Source organism: Gossypium arboreum, chromosome 9, assembly GCF_025698485.1.
Source record: "Gossypium arboreum isolate Shixiya-1 chromosome 9, ASM2569848v2, whole genome shotgun sequence".
NCBI lineage: Eukaryota > Viridiplantae > Streptophyta > Magnoliopsida > Malvales > Malvaceae > Gossypium > Gossypium arboreum.
In genome coordinates this window covers 88895704-88909841 of record NC_069078.1, presented here as the reverse complement: position 1 = coordinate 88909841, position 14138 = coordinate 88895704, and the positions used below count along the sequence as shown (strand labels likewise).

Here is a 14138-nt window from a genome sequence, read left to right as displayed (position 1 = left end):
AAGAGTGAAAGCATTGGAAGGATAGAATTAACGATTTGTGATTAGATTTGGGATAAGAGTGTCGAATATGCATATGTGTTTATTATAAGTATATTTATATTATTTTAAAAAAAATTCATACATTTAAAAGGTGGTTATATCTCAGATAAAACCAAATTTTATTTGTGCAAAATATAAGTGATTTACCATTCCAATGGGAATTGATAATTACCAATTACAATCTAAAATGAATAATTCATATTAAAACAAATGAAAACTTTTGAAACAATTTAAATAGTTATGACATTAGACCAAACTCATCAAACATGTTACAAGCAAAGCTGGTTTTTACCATACAGTTATGGTGAGACCTATATATATATATATATATATATATATATATATGTTTTATTCTTCATCTGGAGATGGAGCAATGGCAGATTCTGGTGCAGGGACAGGAGCACTTGAATTACCACCAGCAAGGAACCCAAATTTTTTTATAAGTTCATTAGCAATCAGCTGATTGGCACTATCTGATGGATGATACTCATCCCAGAAGACATACTTGCTTCTATCACTGCACAATGTTGATGCCGGTAAGCATGTGAGAGCTGGTCGAATTCTTCCAAACGAACAACACGGCGAATCAGCATTATCAAACCCTACAAAAAGAAAAAATTCTAAAAAGTCTGAAATCAATCGTGATAAATGCTTATAAACAGTGATGGAACGTGGTATTAAGTTTTATGGGGCCTAAATTAAAAGTTTCAAAAATTTTGGGTTCATGGAGAATTTCAAAAAAAAAAAGGGGGTTTAATTAAAACTTCAAAAAAAGCTTTGAAAAAACTAGTGAAAACTTTCGAAACATTTTAGAAGATTTAATTAAATTTTTCAAAACTTTTAAAGGGCTTAATGTCAGTCTTCTAAAATTTTTCAATTGTTAATGCCTCCTCTATCTCTCTCACGTTTCGTTCTACTCATAAATATTTTCACAAATAAAAGATTAAACTCATTAGTTTTTCTTTAACACGGACTCACCGTAATTGTTCGGATTCCGTATCACATTATCGACAACGTCGTAAGCGTCTCCGAACTTGAAGCTAGCATTGGGAAGTCTACTATCCAAATTGGCTAACAATTGGCTTGCAGCTTTGTTGAAACTCATAGCCAACTTGTTTGCTCTTTCTTGGCATTGTCCTGTTGTACTTAACACCCTTTGTAGCGGTATGCAACCCATCGGTCCGAGTCCAAAAACCATCAATTTCCGTGCTCCTAAGTTATGCAAAACCTTCGGAAAAAACCCCCGAAAATCGAGCTTTAATTAACACTACAAATGAAAATAGATGTTATAGAAAACAGTCATTTGATCATGGAAAACTACAATAGAGGTCACCTAATTATGATTTTTTTTATCACTTAATTATGAAAAGCTATAAAATGGTCACTCAATTATGAAAAGTTACAAAATGGTCACTCAAATATTCAATTTTATCTTTTTCGGTCTCCAACTGGCTAACGTAAAAATGAAAACACTCAAAAATCTAAGATAGATTGGTGACCAAAAAGGACAAAATTGAATAATTAAATGACCAGTTTGTAACTTTTTGTAGTTAAGTGACCAAAAACTTTTTACTAATAGTTGGATGAAAATTTTGTAACGATTCATAATTAAGTGATAAAGAAAAAAAGAACATAATTGGTGACTATTAATGTAGTTTAACCTTTGATCATTTAAATGAGTTTTACCAAGAGTTGGTTTTGAAGTGTTTCCATCAAGTATCGAACAAAAGTTTGGTCATTGTATTTCCAAGAATCACTATAAACTGGCATCAAGTAATTGTTGATGAAATCATTGCTCCCTAATGCCACCACAAAGTTAGCCTCTCCGATAAACTTGTCGGTCGCTTGTTTGCCGAGTTTGTTCGTAATCAATTCTGTCGTCCCTCGGAATAACTCGATTTGCTTCCAAAGGGAAAACCTCTGAATCTGAAACAGGTTAAAGATATCGGGTCTTAGAGCCGGGAAGATATTGCCCTTTTTCGGTTTTGGTCAAATTATGGTTTTGGTCCCTATATTATGATTAAATTCGAGATTTATTCTTCATATTTTAAATTGACAGAATTTGATCCTTTAGTTTATGTTATTTGTTAGTCCAAATAGCTAACAGAATTAACTATTTCAGTGTGGATTTTTTTTTCTGAAAAAATTATCCCTTTTAACTCATCATACTAACACTGATTTTTGGGATCAGAAGGGATGTTTTTAAGAAAAATATTCAAATCATCATTTTTTACCGAAATATTTAATGATATTTTTATTTAGGTTAACTAATGACATTATAATAATATAGGACCAAATTATATAAAAGTAAGATACAAAGATTAAAACACAAATTTAAGTATAGCAGAGGGACCAAAAGTAGAATTTGACTTTTTTTCATAGGGACAAAAGTTGCAAGAAAACTTACAAAGTAACCTCCTGTTTCATTCAAAATCCCACCTCCTCCAGAGGCATAATTTACTCCACTTTCTAATATCACATCCTCGGTCAATGATGGATCCAAAAATGCTGGTGGCCTTGGGAGACCAGTGCTGTCACCTGTTGTCCAGGGCAAAGGCAAGAATTCAGTATCGGGAGGCCGAAATAAAATTTTAAAATGTAGAGGGGCAAAGGTAAAAAAAATTGTCTAAAAAGGCTTAAATTGAACACTTCACAATTAGAAAGGACTAAAACTGTTATTAGTCCACTTAACCAAGGGAGCGAAAACCCTGCATGTTGTAATAACCTAACATATACGGCAGCATGTCAAAAACCACGACCGTGACCACAATTTAAAGCCTGAACTCGTTAAAATTTGAGAGGCAAAGATAAATTTGGTAAAAAAATAAAATAAAATAAAAAACTTCATTGAACATTTAACAACTAGAAAGGACCAGAGCTGTTTTTAGTCCACTTAACCAAAAACGGCATACACCTTGCCTGTTGTAATAACCAAACATATACAGCAACATGCTAAAAATGGCGACCGTGACCACAATTTAAAACCCAAACTCATTAAAATTTTGTCCAAAAAGCTTAAATTGAACATTTAACAAGTATAAAGGACTAAAACAGTTATTAGTCCAGTTAACGAAGGAAACCAAAACCCACCTATGATATCGGCGACGGTTCGGCCATTAGTGAACCTTCCATTAGGCAAGCCATTGCCAAAATCAATTCCATAAAAAGGCAAGTTAGCCTGAGCCAAGCTCTTTGAAAGGTACATGTTGTTGCCCACATCCGACAATGAATCCCCGAAAATAAACTGAACCACCTTGCATTGAACACCTTCAATGGCGATTCCTATAAGGACCAAACACAGTAAACAACTCCATCTCACATTGAGTTTCATGTTGAGGGAACAAAGGTGATGGTGAAATTTTCCTTGTTCAATGGAACATGTGTCAGAGGTTATATATACATTATGGGGTTTTCATTTTTATTACATTGTCTGTCTGTTTGGCGAGTTTTAGACCTAACTGCAACTACCCCTTCTTCTTGTTGCAACCATGTATCCGTAATATGTATATTTTAATCAAAATAAGACAACATTGGAGACTGTTTGAAGTGCTAAAACAGAGCCTTTATTGCAATGGTCAAGGTCAAAGATGTCTAAATCTAGATCAAGAAGGTGAGCTGATTTTCTTTTTTCTTTTTAAAGAAGGATTGAGCAGTTAAAATGAGTTTACCTAATATAAATATAATCAAATGTATTAAATGGGAACGTTGGAGCCTTTCCATTATTTTCAAATGTTGGACAACAACACCCTTACAACTTTGGTCACATAATACATGTATATCTTATAATTTTAATCTCCTTTTCTTATTTGTTTTAACTCAATTAATTCTTCAATGGAGAATTTATATATATATAACGAGTTTATGTATTTTTTTAACTATTTCGTTAATTCATTATTTTAGGTTTCACATGGGTTTTGATTTTTGTTAGGATAGTTATTATCATCGGTCCAAAATCCATTTGAGTTTAGGTATTGGTCCAAATCCACGAGCTCGCAAACTGAGCTCGCATGATGGGATCATGGCCTGAGCTTGCAACTCATTTGTTGAGCCTACTCCCCTACGTTGTTATACGTGCATAAGAGCGCGTAACACGTGTTCAATCTAGAGTAGGGTACGTGTTTGTATGCATGGAGCCTAATTAGCCTTTATCTCAATGAACAGTACCTATATCATACATGACCAAAAAAAAAAAAGAATAGAGAGAAAAATACCTCAACAATTTTGAATTGAATCATAAAAATATTAATTAAAAATATATGATGGTTTCTTAATAAGTTTAAATTTTACTAATGTGTAAATGAAATAATTATCCAAAATTGGCCCAAATAAGAAATAATTAAACTATTACTTAATAAATTGAAAATTAATGCTTAAAAGTGTTAAATTTAATAAGTATTAAATTTGAATTATAAAATCATTCAATATTTTATTGAATATTAAGCGTTGAATATGAATAAACATAGTTTCTTTCTTTTGGCTACAACCTTCTCGTAAAACCATTAACAACTCTGTCTTTATATCCAATAACAATTCTGTATTAATAATATTTTGGTTAAAATTTTCTATTAGTCCTTGTACTTTACAAAAGTTATGGATTTAGTCTTTTTACTTTAGTTTGATCAATTCTAGTTCCTTTACTTTTTTGAATTGATCAATTTTAGTCCCTATACTTGCCTAATTTTAAAATTTTAGTCACGAACAAAACAATAACAATTTGATCCATCTGGTTAAATTCAATTCCTAGTCATATACTATGCATACAATTGTAAATTTAATTCATATTCTCTAATTGGATCATTCTAAGTCCTTATACTTTTCAAATTTTGAAATTTCAATCTTGATGCAAGGCCATCATTAATCCATTAACTGAATTTTTAGTAGATAATATGTGAAAATAATAAGTTAATACGATATGATATTACACACGTGATAATATGTTTATTGCATTAGATTTTGGAAATAGTAGAACTTTACTAAATGAATTTAACAATTATTACTTGGTGAGCACTGAAATTTTAAATTTTGAAAGGTACTAAGACTAAAAATGACTAAATTAAAGTATAGATACTAAATCCAAGATTTCAACAAAATACAATAATAAGAGAATTTAACCTAATGTTTTCCTCTGAAACATCAAACACAAAAGCTTAGGGTGCAAATGACAGTCAAAATACAATCAAATCAACATATAAACAAAATCTTCCTATTCAATTTCAATCATGGCTGAGTATGGTTTTCTAAGCCATGCTTTTTGGAACAGAGTCAAGGTTTATGATGGCTTACATGATTTCCTATCTAGTTTCTACAATAGAGGCAAAATTGGAGAAGAAGACATATTAAACGGAATCAAATGTGAGTGTCGGCCATGTAGATGCATATACATATCGCACTGATACGTGTTCTATACTCCGTACACATGTCCTCAGTATCGGAAATGAATGTCTGATATGAGTAATTCAAATAAAAAATGAAAAGTCGGAGCAATATAAGCACTCGGGCTAGCACTGGCAGTTCTTTTGTTCAACTTTTCTACCAATAGTCATTACAAGAGCAGTGTCCATCTCTGAAATGATGAAACCTGGTTCGATCTCGGATTATTAACTGCCGGTTGTAGACCCCTGAAAGAAACTTTGCGAAATTGTGACAATCGATGCAAATCCGAAGATTCTTGGTAACTCGTAACGTCGTGCCGGGTTGAGTTACCAGAACCCCAAAAGCAAGAGCTAGTTTCTCGCTATGATAAGAGAGTGCATTTGCTTTTTCTTCTACATCTAAATCATGTAATTCAGATGTTGTTTCAGCAACATAACCAGCAATCTTCAATTGCTTATTAATCTCATCTAGCTTATTGTAAATCTCGTGTTTTTGTGGATGCGAAACGTCATCCACGATGAATTCATGTACAATTCCTTTAAGCTCGATCGAACTACATCCAGGTGTTGTTTGAATGCCTTTTTCTTTCAAAAACTTCCTCAGTTCACTCACTTTCTCCCAGTTACCAGTTGATGAATATATATTCAACAGCAAAACATAGTCCCCTGCTTCTTGAGCCTTGAGTTCAATCAAATGTTCGATCACGCGTTCACCAAGCGTAAAATGACCATGAATTCTACAAGCTCCGAGCAAGGTCCTCCAAATGGTTGCATCAGGCTTAACCTTCATTGATATTATAACTCGATAGGCTTGTTCGAGGAAACCGGCACGGCCTAAAAGATCAACAACACACCCATAATGATGAATGTTAGGCATTATACCGAATTCTTTGCTCATTTGATTAAGAAACTCCATCCCTTCATCGACTAAACCACAATGGCTACAAGCCGAAAGGAGTCCCGTAAATGTTTGTTCATCCGGAATGACCCCCGTTCTCCGCATCTCTTCGAACGCTAGAATAGCATCTCTCCCGAATCCATTCATCGCTAAACCGGATATCATAGCACTCCACGAAATAACATTCTTCTCTCCAATTCCCTTAAAAACATCATAAGCCTTGTCTAAACATCCACACCGAGAATACATTGATATAAGCGAATTGGATAGGTTACGAGCAGTACCGTAACCACGTTCTTTAATATAACGATGGGCCTTTTCGCCAAACTCTAACGCCCCTAAATTAGCACAAGCTTGTGTCACAAGGAGACAAGTAACATCATCAGGTTCACAAACGCCCTCATTTTTCATTTTATCAAACAACATTAACACATCCCTAGTCCTCCCATTACGTAAATAACAAGAAATCAATACATTCCACGCAACAGTGTCTTTTTGAGACATTTCATCGAACACTTTACAAGCATCCTCCCGGCTTGCGAAACTAGAATAAAATTCCATCAAGGTAGTAAGTAAAAGACAATCTGATAAAAACCCTTCTCTTATAATCCTTCCATGAACCTGTAAACCGCAAAAAACCGAACGAAATTTAACGCAAGATTTAATGACGAAAGAAAATGATATGGGGTCAGGCTTTAGGCCTTTTTGTCTCATTTCTCTGTAAAGAAAAAAGGCTTCTTTAGGTGAATTGCTGGAAGAGTAAGCTCTGATGAGAGTGTTATAGTGAGAGGAAGATGGGTTCTTGATTTGAGAGAAAAAAAGACGTGCATAGCGAAGATCACGAGAAGAACAGAGGGAGGATAGAAACAAGAGGGAAAATTTGGGGTTTTGAAGAAGGGAAGAACGGGTAAGGTGAGCTTGAATTTGAAGTAAATGGGGTTTATGGGTGCTGGATTTTACGAGGGAAACCATGGTTTGTTCTTGTTGATGTCTTGAGGTGGATTTGAGCATTGGCTTTGGATGTTGATCGTTGTTTGGGCATGTTTCTTGGAAGCTTTGGAGACTGAAATGTCGATGAATTGGGATCGTTGTGCTTGTGAAAGAAGAGATAGAGAGCTTGAGGGAGAAGACGATGATGGTGATGTTCTTTTTGTTGATGCATGCTGAAATTTGTGTCATTGTCAGAGTTGTTTGCTCTTTTGCATTTTCTTGTTTTATGGCCTTCGAAAAAGGGCGGGATTCGTCGGGTGTTAAACGGCCTCATATTTGAATTTTGTTAATTTATTTAAGCCTTTTAAGTAGATTTTGGGGTCTAATTTTATGGAGGGAGAATATACTATCAGGAGTAGGGTTTCAAATATTCGGTTAACACTTAAACTGAATTATTATTAATCCAATTATTTGAAATATAAAATTAATGGTTAATCAATTTGAAGTTTTTTAATATATTAATCAATTAAAATATTTTAATTAATTTAATTAGTTAATCAAATTCAGTCGGTTAGTCAAATTAATTAAAATTTATTTATTTTTATCTTTGAGTTAAAATAAATATAAAACATATAAAAATATATTATTAATGTTTTTTTATTTAATAGTTTAAAAAATTTAAATAAATATGAAAATAATAAATAAGACATTAGAAACACTAATAAGTCTTGAAAACAACAAATATTTCGATTAATTAATTAATTCGATTAATTATCCGATTTGAATCGAATTAACCGATAATTAAAATTTAAAAATATCATTAAAGCATCTCTAACCGAATTAAATTTAACCAACGACATATTAATGGAATTAAATCAATTTAATCCCTTAATTCAGCCAAAGAGAATTTTAGGTTTTGAGGAAGGGAAGAACAAATGGGACATGGTACGTGTATATATATATCAAACATCAAAACAAATACATATATATTAACCTCGAAAAGATTAGACGGTAATTATAATAAAACACACATATATATATATATATATATAAACAGACATCTATGACAACATAAGAGATAAAGATCAATACTCATAGTGTATCTGTGTACATAAAAACCAGCAAATTGTTCTAAAGATAAAAATAAAAAATAATAAAAAATAAAAAAAAACATCATAAAAGCCCTAGATCAGTTGATGAAAAAGAATCAGATAAAAGATACTTGATTTCTTCATCATCATCTGCTTCTTCTTCTTCATTTCTTCTGCTACCATCATTATTACTACCAAAAGCTTCCGCCGCCAATCGTGACGGCTCCTCCTCCACCCCCATCATCATCATCTTCCTCTTCTTATAATTAGCCTTAAAACAAGCTTGTCTTAACCTCTTAGTTCTGTCATCCAATTCCATATTTGGCATCTCTTCCAACATTTCCCTCTCTTTCCTTAAAGCCTCCATTGCTTCCGTTAATTTCCCTTCACTTCCCTCTCTTTCTTCCCCGTCCAACACCTGCAAAAGAAAACCAAACCAGTTCATGTATTCATGTCATGTTGGTATTTTTTTTATGTTCGAAAAAGAACAACCACCATATTACCTGAAGATTCTTGGTTAGGGTTTGTAAACTCCTAAGTTTACGATGAGGCCACCTACGTATTCCAAGTTCCCTACACCTTTTCTTCAATAATGTTAACCCTACCTTAAGCTCTTTAGCAGCTTTTGTTATTGGCATATAAAAATATTGTGAAATAATTTCCCTTGACAACATTTTTGCATTATTGAAATTTTTAGTCTTCTTCTCCCTCATTAATCTCTGCTCTCCACTGTGTCTGCCATTGTTAACTTTCAAAAACTTTTGATTTTCTGGTTCAAATAATGTTCCCAGTTCATTCCAAAAACCATTCTCTACAAAAAAAAAAAATATAAATATATATAATTTTAAAAAAATCAGTTTATGAATGTAAAAAAAAAAAATAGTGCACCTTGGGTTAAGTTTGGATTTTGTTCAACATCAGCATATAAACAAAAACTGTTCATCAATGGAGCAGTATCGTAAAAGCTCATGTCTTGTATGGAAAACTCATTGTCCACCATTGAATTATAAAATAAACTGAAAAATAAAATAGAAAATTAAATCATGATTGAGGATATATAACATATAGGAAGTTAAAATTTACCTTGAATCTGGAGGTTGAGGGAAAGAAGATGAGCATCCTTCATTAGACCGGCCATTAAAGGAACAGTTGCTCCCCATTGTTATATTTTTTGGAGATTATGAGAGAAATTATGGCTTCGGAAATGTGAAGAGCCAGTAAATGGCTGTGTGTGTATATATATATTAGAGGTAATTATTGATTTTTGGGGGAAGATGGTGCGCCGCCATGGATGGATAAAACTGGCCATGCATGCATGAACCAATGAATACCTTTGCTTATTTAATGCTGTTTTTTCTTCTTCTTTTTTGCTTGTGAGATTAACTACGTTATTGAAAAAAAATACATATTTTTAACCTTTTTTTTTCACATTTGATTGAAATAATTTGTAAATTTTGCCATAGTTGATTTTACGCTAATTAAAAATATATATTTTCCTAAAACAAATTATATTTGATACACATGTAATGGGTAACTTCATATACACTGTCAATAAATTATAAAAAGTCACTTGTTAAAAATATAAGAAATTTTACAATTACCCATTAATTTATTGATAATGTGTCTTAAAATAGTTTACAAATACTGATTGAATTTTAGCTTTATTAGAATAAATATTCTTATTAATGTAAGAGGAAATATATTCGAGTGTGCTTGAGTGTATTATTATTCTATTTATAAAATAAACATTATTAATATTTAAATAAAAATCTAAAATTTATAGTTATGAGTGTATAATTTTAATTTTCATTATATACTGTTAATATTTTAGAAAAAATATTTTTTATCCAGATGATTAATCCATGAAAATACTTTATAAGATTTAAAATAAAAATAATATATATATAACTACTAAAAGAAAAGAAAACCAATTAATATTCTTTAAAGACTCATAATAAGGTTAGGTTAATAAAAAAACGATTTTTACCATTTAAGTAAAAAGTTAATCTTATGTAACTGCAAATAAATGATTATAATTAAAGGAAATTATGAGCTAAGATGTAACTCCCTCGTAATTAAAAGCTTATTAAAATGTAAATCCTTGCATCAATTTTAATTATCCAATATTTTATATTATTAATTACCATTATTAATTTTAATATATATTTGATGATTATTAGTTATTTACTTTGAATACATAATTAAACATTTTAACCTATTTTATGAACTATATATGATTTGTTTCAATTAAATATAAAATATAACAATGAAGTTAAACAAATATAAATTGTATAAAAATTAAAATATATAAAATTATTTTTATATATAATATTTTTGTCCATGCATGAATCTTATGTACCAATAATACGTAATGACTTCTTTCAAGTTTAGGATTTAGGGCGTAAAAACTTTAAAGTGGTAATAAGAGATAAGAAAATATAATATTATAATTGATATTTAATTATGTTGAAATAAAGTTATTAGTATACATTTATAAGTTTTCTCTATTTTTCTGTTTTACTATAAAATGATAATGTGTCATATTATTGTGTTAAAAATAATTTTTTTCAATTAAGTATTAGTTTGATTGGTATGGACATTGTTGCCAATGCAGAAGGACGTAAGTTTGAATGCGTTGAAACGCATTATCCTCCTATTTTATGAATTGAAGAGAGACTATAGGTAATTTTAGATATTATATCAAAAAGAGCAAATCTGATCAAAACATTTAATAAGATTGTTCAAAAAATAAAACGAATTTTTATTCATAGATTGGGTTGGTTTACAACTTAATTTTTCTAAAAATCATGCCCAAACCAAAATTCAGCTTAGCCTGTTTAGATGTTATATTTTAATAATAATATTTATATATTTTATAATGTAATTTAATTTTTTATTTAAAATTGAGTCGGGTTGATTCGAGACAATCTAAGGTCCAGTTTAGGCCAAGTAACAAGAGAGCGATTTTCAAAATGATAAATTTTTAGTTAAATTCTTTCAAAAATCATAAAATTATAAATTAATACAATAATAATTCAATTTTAATCGTTAACGTTTAAAAAGAAAAACACCAACAGACAAACTCTTTCAAAATTTATGTACCAACAAATTTTAAATAAATAGATAATAATTACATCTTTATAAATTTCAATCATGTATTTTATTTATTCCTATCCATAGAATAATGTAATCAATACAATACATACTATTTTTGCTACTCCAAATTTTGTACTGATAATCCCATCTCAACGAGGAAATAAAAGCAAAAAGAAGTACAAGGACGAAATGGAAAGAACTGTTTAATTAGGAAAAATAAAGGATAAAATTACTCTTAAATCACTAAACTATTAATAAATTTATATTTTGGTCACTTAATTTTTAAAAGTTACAAAATATAGTCATTGAACTATTCAAAAATTTTCATTTAAATTTTTAACAGCCCAATGACTAAAATAAAACTTCTAAATGATTCAATGACTATTTTATATCTTTTTGAAATTAAGTGACTATAACGTAAATTTAGTAATAATTTAATAACCTTGGGTGCAATTTACCCAAAAATAAATACAATAGAGCTAGCTATAGCGACTAATTAAACAGCAAGAGCTTGTCTCTCAGGGTCGGAAACTCGAGTCCTGAACCTGTCGATAAAGGCCGAAGCTTTACGATCAATACCCGGTTCGGCAGTCCAACGCCTTCCGTCTTCGTCGCTTGGCCACATCCTCCTCACATAAATGCCGTCCTCGCTCACGTCATCGCCTCCGTTGGAACAACAAGCCGAGAATATGCTGAAAAATGAAAACGAAGATGATTTCCTATGCCTAGTGTAACCTGAACCCATATCACTCTCTTCTTCTTTTATCGGCAAGCAATGGTACATGAAAAAATCATAGGTAGCATATATGTATATATATAATATTGGTGGGGGGAGGGGAGAAACCACTTGGGTTAAGCAAATGGAAGGGGGTGTCTTTAATTAATTTAAAAATGCATATATATCATGGCTGTAAAACTTGAACAAAGCAAAGCAATAAGCATATATGTTTTGGTCCTCAGCTTTATTTTTTCCCCATTTTTGTATGCTTTTTCGTTGTTTCCCTCAGTGGTATCGTATCTTACTATATATACCTTTTCTATTTATTATTATACAGTTACTGCTATTCGACCTATTTCCATCGTTTCCTTTCCTTTTCGATCCTTATATTATATATGTACTCATATCCATATTAAGCATACTGGTAAAACATAGGGGCATATCTAGAAATTTTTTTTTGAAGGGACTGAGGTGAAAGTGCAATTTTATTATATATTAATTTAGAAGGACTAAATTGAATTTTTTTTGGGGTAAATTCATACCTAATCTCGTATTATTTAAGATTTAATAAAATTTATTATTAGGCATTCTAATAGTGGGATTTTTTAACTAGATGAGAAGGATACTTAATGTTTTATTCTTGTGAAAAATTTCACCCTTAATATATGAAATAAAATTAAATGAATGACACATATATTTTCAAAGTGTAATAAGAAAAATTTCACCGAAAAAAAGTATATGTAGTTTGATTGAAAATATATATATATATATATATATATATAATTTTTTCACTGAAAAAACACATATATATAAAGTTTAATCGGAAAGATGAATCGATACCCCCTATAGCAAGCTGTTTTCTCTGAAGTATTCCATACTACGGCTGCCGAACTTGTTTCCTTTTTACTCGGCTACTTTATTCTTAGGGTCATTTTCACGAAATGTCCTTAAACTATCACACATATTCGAAATTGATCCTTAAATTTTAAAATATTCTAATTAAATCTTCAAAGTACTGGTATTATATCAATTAAGTCCTTCATTCATTACATGCATATATATATATATATATATATATATATATCACATAGACAATTTGGATCTAACATGTTAAAAAACTATGCCATATAGTATTGATACATTAAGGGCTTAATTAAAATATTTTGAAGCTTGACTACCAATTTAGAGTCTAGATTGTAGTTTAAGGACATATAATAGAATTAACCCTTAGTTTTAATCTTCTATGCTAAGTTGTCTTATATATGTATGTATATATTAAATTGATTATAGGAAACATGAAGGAAAGTTCATAGAGAGACCTAGCTCGTTAAGCAAAGTAAGCAACCTCTTTGCACTTAAATTGTGAGAACTACTAACTCGGACCCCTTCAATGTTGCCAGCTTAACTACTACTATACTTTATGAATTTCAATATTTTTATAATATATACATTATACTATCTTAAAGTAGACTTAGGAAAGGTTCATGAACTTGTATGTACATACATGTAAGTATATATATGATCACCGATATATATAATATACTTAGTTGTAGATGCTGCAAACTCTTTATCAATATTAAATTATAACACATTTACAATAAAATTAAGGTATTGAAAGTTATTATATTGTAAGTTAAAGTCTCATCATTTATGGGTTAACTTTTTTTTATAAATTTTATATATGAGTATATAATAAAAAACAAAAACAATTTCATAATAATATTTATTATTTTATAAATTAAATTAATGGAATTTTAATAAAATTTTAATTGAATTAATGCCCGAATCAAAATACCAACTTAATTATAACTAATTTATGACATAGCATCTAATAAATTTATACAAGATTTATATAAATACTAAATATGTCTTTAGTTGAGATGATAACATTGAGATATTAGAGATCATGATGTTTTGGGTTTGAATTACTTTATGTGTATGTATTTTCTAGAATTTATATAAAATATAAAAGATAAAAATATCCTCAAAATAAT

The 14138-nt window shown here is 30.3% G+C and overlaps 3 protein-coding genes across 3 annotated transcripts; all 3 read right to left on the bottom strand.

Moving 5' to 3' along the window:
• Nucleotides 1-122: 122 nt before the first annotated feature.
• LOC108455224 (GDSL esterase/lipase At1g74460-like) lies at nt 123-3425 on the bottom strand. The gene is made up of 5 exons (XM_017753809.2): nt 3130-3425; nt 2447-2577; nt 1726-1965; nt 1018-1267; nt 123-641 (listed from the first exon to the last, which is right to left on the bottom strand). The coding sequence occupies exons 1-5, from the start codon at nt 3368-3370 to the stop codon at nt 388-390; spliced, it is 1116 nt and encodes a 371-aa protein (XP_017609298.1). The 5' UTR covers nt 3371-3425; the 3' UTR covers nt 123-387.
• Nucleotides 3426-5100: 1675 nt separating this feature from the next.
• Nucleotides 5101-7571, bottom strand: LOC108456010 (pentatricopeptide repeat-containing protein At3g47530). Its single transcript, XM_017754601.2, has one exon. The coding sequence runs from the start codon at nt 7486-7488 to the stop codon at nt 5569-5571; it is 1920 nt and encodes a 639-aa protein (XP_017610090.1). The 5' UTR covers nt 7489-7571; the 3' UTR covers nt 5101-5568.
• Nucleotides 7572-8412: 841 nt separating this feature from the next.
• On the bottom strand, nt 8413-9490 carry LOC108455223 (protein RKD2-like). The gene is made up of 4 exons (XM_017753808.1): nt 9414-9490; nt 9219-9346; nt 8834-9099; nt 8413-8748 (listed from the first exon to the last, which is right to left on the bottom strand). Exons 1-4 carry the CDS (start codon nt 9488-9490, stop codon nt 8413-8415), a joined length of 807 nt encoding a protein of 268 aa, XP_017609297.1.
• Between the last annotated feature and the right edge of the window lie 4648 nt (nt 9491-14138).

Coding starts and splice junctions, on each gene's coding strand:
- LOC108455224 (XM_017753809.2), bottom strand. CDS start 3,370: ATGAAACTCAATGTGAGATGGAGTTGTTTACTGTGTTTGGTCCTTATA. Junction 1,268..1,725: donor CACTTCAAAACCAACTCTTG/GTAAAACTCATT, acceptor TTTTTTCCGAAG/GTTTTGCATAACTTAGGAGC. Junction 642..1,017: donor ACGGAATCCGAACAATTACG/GTGAGTCCGTGT, acceptor TTCTTTTTGTAG/GGTTTGATAATGCTGATTCG.
- LOC108456010 (XM_017754601.2), bottom strand. CDS start 7,488: ATGACACAAATTTCAGCATGCATCAACAAAAAGAACATCACCATCATC.
- LOC108455223 (XM_017753808.1), bottom strand. CDS start 9,490: ATGGGGAGCAACTGTTCCTTTAATGGCCGGTCTAATGAAGGATGCTCA. Junction 9,100..9,218: donor AAATCCAAACTTAACCCAAG/GTGCACTATTTT, acceptor TATTTGAACCAG/AAAATCAAAAGTTTTTGAAA. Junction 8,749..8,833: donor CCCTAACCAAGAATCTTCAG/GTAATATGGTGG, acceptor TTTCTTTTGCAG/GTGTTGGACGGGGAAGAAAG.